Source organism: Aplysia californica, unplaced genomic scaffold (genome assembly GCF_000002075.1).
Source record: "Aplysia californica isolate F4 #8 unplaced genomic scaffold, AplCal3.0 scaffold00072, whole genome shotgun sequence".
NCBI lineage: Eukaryota > Metazoa > Mollusca > Gastropoda > Aplysiida > Aplysiidae > Aplysia > Aplysia californica.
In genome coordinates this window covers 662,083-672,807 of record NW_004797342.1, presented here as the reverse complement: position 1 = coordinate 672,807, position 10,725 = coordinate 662,083, and the positions used below count along the sequence as shown (strand labels likewise).

Below are 10,725 nucleotides of genomic sequence, written 5' to 3'. Positions count from 1 at the left end.
AAGAGAGAGAGAGAGAGAGAGAGAGAGAGAGAGAGAGAGAGAGAGAGAGAGAGAAAGAGGTTTTCAAATTATAAGTTCCGGCTGCTACTTATTACGACACAAACGGACACGTTGGGTTTCCCTCATCTGCGCTGTTGATATGGCCGCACGATTTCGCAAAATGATAAAGAAACTTGATCCTCATCTAGAGTCCCCCGTCGTTAGTTTGCCTCTTGTATCGTCATTGCCTCAAAATGCATCATACGTGGATAACGGCGGAAGAGGGAGTAGAATGAGGAGCGCCTAAATGGAAGTTTTATCAGAAATCAGTTGACATAGCCATCGGTTAGGGGGCTGCATTTGCACTACAATATTTCTGTCTCTAGACCAAGCTATTGTTGTGAAAAAGATTTGATTCTGAACTCAAATTTTCAAGTCCTGTTATTAACTAAAACCGTGTGCCACAATAAGAAGAACGATATCTAAGACCAAAATGATCTATTTTTGAATGCGATTATGCTCTATAATGGCCTCGTTGTATCCCTCTTTGCCAGAATTGGTAGGTAGTTTGAGCCTGTCGGGAAGGGTCAAAGTTCGCCTCATGCATGATCTAAATTGAGCTGATGGGGACGTAAAAACACCTAAGCAGGTGGTTGATGCGAGCTCTGGTGTAGTTTGCTCCTTTTTTTCTAATCGAACATCTATCGCCCTGATCTCTCCTCCTTTTAAACATTTTTTTAACTCTCTTGTAACACCTCTAATATTAGGCACTTATATAACCTTATTGTGTTGCAAATGTCTTAAAACTCTAACCAAAACTATTTTTTAAAACCTACATTTTAAAAAACGAGGCGTGATGGCGGGGAAGGCCACGAGCCTGGTGTCCATATGCTGTGAGTTTGCTATTGATCGATCCTGTTGTACACCCCGCCCGCCCCGCCACCGTCCCCACCCACCCCCTCACCTCGTGAAGTGAGATGAAATCCAAGCCACCTCTGAGAGAAGGCAGGCCACGCAACCCCCCAGGTCTCCCCCAAAGCGTTTTGCATCCCTCTGTTTACCTTCAGTAATCCCGCTATGTTTGGAAATCATAAATTTTCATTCAGGGTACAATATGTTCTGATAATTGAATGAATATGGCTTATGGCCCGTCTGGCAGGAGCAGGGCCTTGTACTTCATTAACATTGTTTGGTTCTTATCGAATTTGTGACCAAAATATACCTTGAAACAAAACAGTTGAGAGATTGGGTGGGACTAATAGGATTTAATTCGCGTGATTGATGAGTCGATGCCAGACCCTACCACTGTTGCACCGTGATACCAGAAAAGAGGAGGGGAAGAGAAGAAATCAGACGATAGTATAATGTCAGTATGATAAGGACATTGAATAAAAAGGTATTTCAGTGTAATTCATCATGATGTCTGGGTTGTGTTTGTTTTTGTGTCCTAGCTTTAGCGTTGTGTCATTGCCCCTATACAGAATGATGGACTGTTAAGATCACCGGTATCAAACTCAAAGCTCGCTGGCCGTCTCCGGCCCGACGAACAATTAGTATATCTGGGCTTCGAGAGAAATCTTCGGCAGTCCATCCTGAGAATCTTCATAACACAGAATCTTACTGGAAATTAAACCATGATAAGATGGTTGTCAAGAAAAGATGTCAAACATCCAACTCTGACAAATCGGCATTAGAACAGAAATGAGTATAGCTTGTTTTGTTATTATTTTAACTTTTGTGTATTCTAATTCATATTATTGAAAAGCAAAAATGTTCAAATGAGTATTATTTCAGCATGACCCTCAACTTTAAGAACGATTTAGTTTTACTTTGGCTCCCTCAGCGATTAAGTTTGACACCTCTCGTTTAGGTATTGCTAATGTTCTGCTTCTGTTCGCCTTCCTTTGTTCCTCTCGTTTTCCCCGCCTATTTTAAAAGATATTTATATAGAATATGCTATGATGTCAGAGGTGAGTTATGTCGTTGTTTAAGCCCAATGTGATTGGACCACACATTTTTATTGGGTTTGTCTTTTACACTGGTAATTTGAATGTTTTTTTTAAACCTAAAAATGGATTAATAGAAGAATCGTAGTGATCTGGGCAGGGTTTTTGGGTAAAGAACCTCTGACTTTTCGCAAGCTGGTGGTTGGTACGGTCGGACCTGCTCCCTTAATGATTTATTTTCAATCTTACTGTTGCCCTTAATGTGTTCTTGACCAGACGTGGCCGCTATCATAATGAGTGGTGACAAGGTTCTTGTCAACAACAGGAGAAGAAAACGTCCCGTGATTCATAGACTCAGTGATCGTGTAAGAATTAAAATATATCCACGGATGATGATGATGATGATGATGATGATGATGATGATGATGATGATGATGATGATGATGATGATGATGATGATGATGATGATGATGATGATGATGATGATGATGATGATGATGATGATGACGATGATGATGATGATAATAATAATAATAATAATAATAATAATAATAATAATAATAATAATAATAATAATAATAATAATATATTGTGTATTAGCTCTCAACCCCGTTTAAAGAAGTTAGGCTCTGAGAGCTTTACAAATACAAGTAGCAACTCATAAACAGTACATTGTGCTCTGACTAATGATCTAGCTATATGGATAGCCACATACCGAGCTAGCTAAAGTTTATACACATAGTGACTTGGTGAAATGAGAGGGCATGGGGACGGAGGAATGTGTCGACAGTCAAATCAACTGTAATTACAGGCGATGTGTTTAATAAAATATGGATGCCCTGTGCGCCTGGTAGCGCTTTATCGTGGTTTTGCTAAATTGATCAGAGGTTTTTAAACTCGGTGGTTAGGTTGTCTGTCACTGTTAACCCAAGTGATTACTGTTTTGTTTACAGATTAATTTTTTTAATGCTCTGCCCCAAATAGTGCATTCCTGTTTTCAATCCTACTTTTGTTATAAAAATAAAGATGTTTTTGGCATCGACTCTTCATCGGTTTCATTTGCAAGGCTGATTTCTTGATGTCACGCGTGGCTTGTGGGCCTCACCTACAGGTCTAACTTCTTGTTTACCCACTGTTGTTTCTGTCTGTTATTCTTGGGTTGTTGTGGGGGGGGGGGGGGGTTCAAGCAATTAATGAAAATGATCTTTATTATGCCGATGTGGCTCTCTTTTCTCAAACGAACAAGCTGCTCTTGTTGTTGTTGATGGTACTGTTGTTGTTTTCGTTTTCGCGTTTCCAACTTCTTTCTCTTTTCTCTCTTTTTTGTAGGTGGTGGGAGGGGGAGGGGGTCGTTCATTGATATCTAATTCATTCGACAAGAAAAAAAAATCTCTTGTGGCTTGAAGATTGACAAGCTCAAATACCATTAAACGTTCATCCCCTTTTCTGTTCTAGTATAATATGTAAGCACTGGTAAGACTTCCATATAGAAAGGAAACTACCATGTTGCTATTTCCTATGCCATCATTTCTATGGTCATCATTGCGTGGACAGTTGCTCTTCTTTATAACCAAACTTTTTTTTTAAATGTCCATGTCTCAGTGCTATCGGTGGACTTGAAATTTGGAGATCATGGAGAACCATACAGTGTTTCAAAGGGAGGTAAAATCTGTACATTTTTTTCTCCCTTGTCTCTCTGCAGATCTGGGTGACATGCGCACGGTTCCAAGTGCGGTGAGTCTCCATAGCAACCTGTCAAGCAGCAATGACCTTGAGGGCCTTGATCCCGAAAATCTTAGCAAACAAGTAAGTACCATTCAGAGAGAAGACTATGTAAGTAGTGTCTGTACGAATGGGTGTGTGATACCAAGCGTCACACGTTGATATCAATCTATCTATCTATCTATCTATCTATCTATCTATCTATCTATCTATCTGTCTATCTATCTATCTATGGATCTATCTATCTATCTATCTGTCTATCTATCTATCTATCTATCTATCTATCTATCTATCTATCTATCTATCTATCTATCTATCTATCTATCGTTCTTGAATTCCCTCCTATTTTTGTTGAATAACTTTATTAAATGGCAAGACCGCTTTTGCGTTTGAATCTCTTCTTCCTTACAAGTATTCCACTCATGTGCTAACAGTTTGATATAGATACAGTTCCTGCTCTCTAGCAATATTCTGTCGTCTGCTTTCGTCTCCTCTTTCTGCCCCCACCCCCTCACCTCCCTTGCCCCTCCTCTGGGCTCCTGACTCTTTCTGCAGCCTTTCTACTGTTACTCCTTGACTCCTTCTTACAGCTGTCTTTCTACCACACCCCTGATCTTCTGGTAGGAAAGATCTACACCTAGCCTTCTCGGACAAGGGCGAAAAATCTCGGAGGGCCCGTGTGCAAGTTGCGCACGTTAAAGATCCCTTGGCGGTCTAAAATCGATAAGAGTAGGCTTCGGCCGCCACCCGGGCAAAATTCAAAATTTCCTACCAACGAAAAAGTATTTGGTGTGTCCCGCGCGCTCATATGACCTTATGCAGTTGCGAGCGCCGTAAAACCCTATACTAAACAAATAGATACAGTGGCGTGATACCCCTGCTTCTGTATTCCATTATTGCTATCTTTATGAACTCCTCGAGAAATGAGAACGTCTTTGCGCTAATCTGATGTGAACAGTAAAAATTGCAAGAAAGACGACAACCAGATCAAGAAATATATAACATCAACAAACTGACAATTTTTTTTGTTATAGACTCAAAGATAGTGACTTTTTTTTGGGGGGGGGGTTGATTTTTTTTTTAAACGGCCTATATTATGGTGTGGCGGTTAGGCTCTTTGCCATCCCCCGCAGAAGACCTGAGTTCGATTCCCGTGAGGGAAGAATTTTATCGACTATCTTCGTCTTTGTGTTGATAGGGAAGTACTACACCTACATTTAACAGAGACAACGCATTTTTTTTTAAAGCCTTTTTCTTTTTAAAAAATGATGAATGAAATTGTCACTCATGCAAACTGAGCTTAGGCTTTGGAAAGGACATGAGATGCCGACTAACGAAATGACCCACTAAAGCGTAGTGCGTACTTTCCCGAAAGTACATAAGTTTTACAGTGATAATATCCAAACTTGAAATATTAACCTGATAAGAAGCCGATTTATTTCCTTCGGAACAGGTTGGCTGCCTTTAGAAGCTGTCTCCAAAAATAGAAAATATTACATTTACGTGTGTATTGTTTTTTGCACCTGTTGCCTGGCCATGCTGTTGAGCTCAAATATTGTTTGCCGAACGTTATGAACTGAGAATAGTTATTCATTTCAGCAATTCCCGAGACAGAAACAAAAACTTCAATCTCATTTCATTTCTTTTAGAAAATACATTTCCCCCTCAATAATCAATTATCTTCATGAGTTGATAGGGGAGTAAAGCACCTTCAATTTTTTAAAGTGATCTTTAAAGAGAATGTATTGTGTAACCCTCATTTGGTTCGACAATCGGTGTCATAACTGTTCTACAGACGGGATGCATGCCGTAAAACGCAATAAAGTAAACAGAATAAGTCACTGGGGAATAGATGACAAATCAGGCTCTGGGAACGACACTGCACATCAATTCCGGAAAAAATAGGGAGTCAAAAAGGTTCATTTGCTAATGGCGTTAACTGTATAATGTATGTGCGTCTGTCACTGTGGTGGGGGTGGATTGGGAGTTTGACATATTACGTGGAAAAGCGAGATTAAGGATCACGAAGGGTTGGAGGTGTCAGTGCTTCTTTTGTAAACCAAGTTCTTTCAGGCTCAATGTCCAGGCGGGGAGGAAGGGAAATGTGTGTGTGAGCATGTGTATGTTTGTTTGTGAGTGTGTCTGTGTGTATTTATGTGTGCGTGTGTATGTATGTGTGTGTGTGCACGCGAGAGAGAGCGTGCGTGTGTGTGAAAAGGAAATGCATCCGCAGGAATGTCAGGGCATGTTTAATTTGTGCATAAAGCTTGAATGAGTGGAATTTTGTTGGTGAGTTATGTGTGTTGTATGTGGTCGGGACTTTGGGGGCGGATGGAAGGGGGGGGGGGGCAAGAACCCCTACCACCAAATCCCTGTTGTGTCGACCAAATCAGATAGAAAAAAACCTGCAGTAATAACATAAATACGTATGTGAATACGAATGAGCACGATGTGGAAAAGATATCAAGAAAAAATAAAGATAGATAAGAAGAAAAACAGAGAGAAGGAGGGCGAGAGAGAGACGATTGTATGAGAGAGAGAGACGATTGTATGAGAGAGAGAGAGAGAGAGAGAGAGAGAGAGAGAGAGAGAGAGAGGGGGGGGGAGAAAGTGAGAGAGAGAAGAAAGAGAGAGAAGGAGACACAGAAAGAGAGAGGAGGGAGAGAGGGAGAAAGAGAGAGAGAGAGAGAGAGAGAGAGAGAGAGAGAGAGAGATAGACAGAAAGACAGAGAGAGAGAAAGAAAGAAAGAGAGAGAGAGAGAGAGAGAGAGAGAGAGAGAGAGAGAGAGAGAGAGAGAGAGGGGGGGGTAGGGGAAAGAGATAATAAAGCAGAAACTGAAGATTGCATCACGGCAAAGGGATTCTGAACTTCGTCTACCTAATTTTAGAACAGCCACATACCATGTTATGAGACATGAATGATCGTTACCAGTACTCCTTTTGCAGAACAGTGATACTTCACCAGATAGATGAATTGTCTTTCGGTCAATGAAACATTTCTTTGAAGAAAAAAAAGATCTGTTATGGGTATTTATACTTAAAACAACATAGAAATAGAAAGAGTGAAGGGTGTGGGTGGATGTTGAACTTCTACGTTAAAAACTGAAGGTTCCACGATGATAAGAATTCGGATAACAACAGTTCATACACTGCGTTTGGTAAGGTAATCTGAATCAGATTCTATGAGCGAGAAACGCAAAGAAATGCGCATTTATACTTTTCAACTAGTACTCGTTTAATAATTGTGATTAAATTTATTCTGTAACATACAATTTTTCACACGTCTTTTGTCATTATTTTAAAAAACAAAAGTGAGTAGCTGAGATTCCTGCTGTTTTTTATTATCCGATAATGTTTCCAAAATTCGCCTATCAATGCCCTCAGAAACAGTGGGTGGTTGGCGGGTGCTCTGGTGTGGTTTTCTCCTTCTTTCCTATCAAACATCTATCGTCCTTATCTCTCCCCCTTCCTTTTTATGTGTTACTCATGTAACAACTCTTATCTACGGAACTTATATGACCTTAATGTGTTGCAAGTGGCGTAACTCTTACCCCCAAAAAAGAAAGAAACAGGGGTAACCAAAACATTTGCGTTTTTGTTTTCCCAGCAAAACGAGCGCTTCTTGCGGAAAATTCCTAAGGGCAGCGAGGTGGCCAATGTGATGGTGGCAGAAGTGGAGGAACTCAACTCGTACGTCTGTGGCCTCCTGCGACTGAACGACGCCCGGATCCTGGGCGACCTCTCGGAGGTGAACCTACCCACGAGGTAAGTGCGCGGAGACTTTAGATTGATCAAAAGCCACAATCGTGTGAAAGCGTGTGCGCATTCAATACATGTTGACTCAAAGCCCGTTGTATAAATAGTATTAATACTGTTTACATAAAATAATAATAGTAATAATAATGAAAATAATAATAATAATGATAAGAATAATAATAAAAATAAAAATAAAAATAATAATAATAATGATAATACCAATAATGTTGATACTATTAATAATAACAATGATAATAATAATAATAATAATAATAATAATAATAATAATAATAATAATAATAATAATAATAATAACAATAATAATAATAACAGTAAATTTATTTTATACAGCACCCATTTCAGTGCGGTTCTGTATACTTTAAAATCAGTAAAATAACAAAACTTTAATATATTATTAAACTTTACAAAGACACAGGTGCGCACATTATCATCAATCTTTATTAAACCTCACCCTCCCCCCCCCCACTCTCTCCCTCTTTCTCTCTCTCTCTCTCTCTCTCTCTCTCTCTCTCTCTCTCTCTCTCTCTTTCTCTTTCTCTCTCTCTCTCCGTCTCTCTCTCTCCCTTTTTCTCTCCCTCTGTGTGTGTGTCTTTCTCCCCCCCCTCTCTCTCTCTATCTATCTATCAATTTATCTAACTCATTCTACCTTTCCTCACTCATTCTCTCTCTTTCTTTACACAAATAGAAGAGAGAGAGAGAGAGAGAGAGAGAGAGAGAGAGAGAGAGAGAGAGAGAGATACATGGTGGGGTGGGATAGGGTGGGATAAGCATCCAATTTTGTTCCCATGTACAAGCAAAACGTCTCTTCAATGTGTCGGTGGATCATTCAAGTGGTTTTTCTTTTTACCCGATTTGTTTGCATTGTCGTTCCTACAAGTTGGATGTTTGAGATCTGAACAAAAGAAAGGAGGATCGTGGAATCTGGATCGCATTATGGCATCCTTGGCCTTTTGGCCCATGTGTAGATTAGCATTGTAATGAAAGAGAATGGCATTTTCTCCTAGCCAAACTTGTAATAAATTATGTGCCTGAGGTGTTTAAATAGTCTCCATGTATCGATCATTATTGACAGTGTTACATTGCTTCAAGAATTCTATATGCATTCATAATCCTAAAGCATAGCCAAGAGCACTTTCCCAGCAGAACGGGCAATGTTGAACTTTTTGGGACCTCGCGAACCTCCTAACTGAATTGCATGGATTATACTCTTGCTATCTGGGTCTTAATAGAAAATCCGTGATTTGTCCCTAGTGACAGTGTACAGGCTAACACTTGAAAGAAAATCAATTGTATAACGACGATACAGAAATCGAAGCAGATGTGCGTTGGTGCTGCAAAGGAAAACCGCTTGAATTTCTCGTCGATGCGGTGGAAAGACTTGTTACTCTTGTGTTCACAGAGATGGTGATTATGTGGAAAAGTAGAGGTAGAAATTGAAAGCAGACATCCTAAACTTTCGTCTGCTATTAAGTTTGTGTTCGTGACGTGATTGTTTTGGAAATAATAATCTAAGAAGTAAAACGTATAATTATGTACGCTTAATTCCGTGTGCTTATACTTATATGCATGAAACTAATAGTTTTTAACCTAAAACTATCAACGAAAAAAAAAACACAACCAAAAACGAAACAATACAGCCCGTGAGGGAAAAATAAGGAATATTCAAAGTATGGTTTATCTCCTCATTTAGATGATTTTCGGTGTTCGCTATTTCTTTTCAGGTTTGTTTTCTTCTTGTTTGGACCAAAGAACGCCTTGGCGGAGGCACAAGAATGCGGACGTTGCTTGTCTACCATGCTGGTCGACGAGGTTTGTAAAACACTAATAATAATCGTCATTATCATAGTGACAAGGGCTATACGTTAGTGGAATAATTTACGCGTCTGTGCTCTCACAACGTTCAGATAAGATGAAACAAAACCCGTTAAAGGAAGATAGGTCTAGGAAAGTGAAGGAAAGAAAAGTCACTTAAAATTAAGACAATACGAAATTAAGTAAAAATAGAAAAAACACTTCTAGTGAAGATAAAATAGAGTAATTAAGGGCAAAATAAGCCCATATAAGGCAAGATAAATCAACAATTATTTTGTCAGACAAAACAAGACAAGACAATGCAAGATAAGATAAAGGCGAGGGAAGGCAAGATAAAAACAGATTCGATACATTTGAGGGTGAACAGATGAATGTTCCAGTTTCAACTCACCAAAGTACAAAAGAATTTGTATTGTACCGAAGTAAACTATGTATCTTCTTGTACATACAACGCTTCATCATGCAGGTGTTCCGTGAGGTGGCCTACAAAGCTCGTTGTCGCGACGACATTGTGGCCGGAATTGACGAGTTCTTGGAGCAGGTGACTGTGCTGCCACCTGGAGAGTGGGACCCCAAGATCAGAATTGAGCCCCCTGACAAAGTCCCAGATCAGGCAAGAGTAGACACTAGTCACGTAACTTATGTTTCCTAACACGCAGCGTTAACACTTTGCTATAATAGAAGAGGGATATTATGGTGCTTTTGAATCATGGTTGGATGCTGAAAATGGGGTGGTGTAGGATGGAAGGCGGGGGTGGAGAGGTCATACAACATTTTGTATGAGTAAAATAGAGACAGGTACTCAGCGAAGCTTAATAAGATTCATACCTTCATCCAGATAGGGAGAGATATAAAAGAAAGAGACAGAGAGAGAGAGAGAGAGAGAGAGAGAGAGAGAGAGAGAGAGAGAGAGAGAGAGAGGGGGGGGGGAGACAAAGAGAGGCGAAAAAGAGATAGAAAGAGAGTTTATGTTGTGTGTAGAGGTTTTGAAATCTGTTCAATTTTTAATCGAGGAGAAAGTTATGACATCGGTGCTATGGATTAAACATGTAATTCCTCGCCTTGGTAAAGGCGTTACATAATATGCTCTAAACAAAGAGAATAGCCTTTCTTGTATCTGTCTGCTTGTTTCTATCAGATTTATGTAACGTTGACTCCACAAAAATATTTAATGTTTTCTTCCTTTCTGTCAGAACTTCCGCAAGGTTGCATCTTCTGCCGCCCTCATGGACTCCGCGGAGAAGGGAGCGGATCATGGCGAAGATGAAGGTCACGCCGACCCAGACCTCGTCATCAGTGGCCGGTAAGTTATTTCTTTTGTAGTTGTTGTTGTTGCTGTTGTTGTTGCTGTTGTTGTTGTTGTTTTTGTTGTTGTTGTTGTTGTTGTTGTTGTTGCTGTTGTTGTTGCTGTTGTTGTTGTTGTTTTTGTTGTTGTTGTTGTTGTTGTTGTTGTTGCTGTTGTTGTTGCTGTTGTTGTTGTTGTTTTTGT

At 39.8% G+C, this 10,725-nt stretch overlaps 1 protein-coding gene across 1 annotated transcript in view; it reads left to right on the top strand.

The window, feature by feature from the left end:
• LOC101853374 (electrogenic sodium bicarbonate cotransporter 1) overlaps positions 1 to 10,725 on the top strand; it is a gene marked incomplete in the record, with an annotated part of 58,592 nt that overhangs the window by 31,390 nt on the left and 16,477 nt on the right. The window contains 5 exon segments of the mRNA XM_005093943.3: positions 3,628 to 3,731; positions 7,255 to 7,412; positions 9,146 to 9,233; positions 9,703 to 9,849; positions 10,430 to 10,539. Of these exon segments, the coding sequence (XP_005094000.2) occupies positions 3,628 to 3,731; positions 7,255 to 7,412; positions 9,146 to 9,233; positions 9,703 to 9,849; positions 10,430 to 10,539 (607 nt within the window).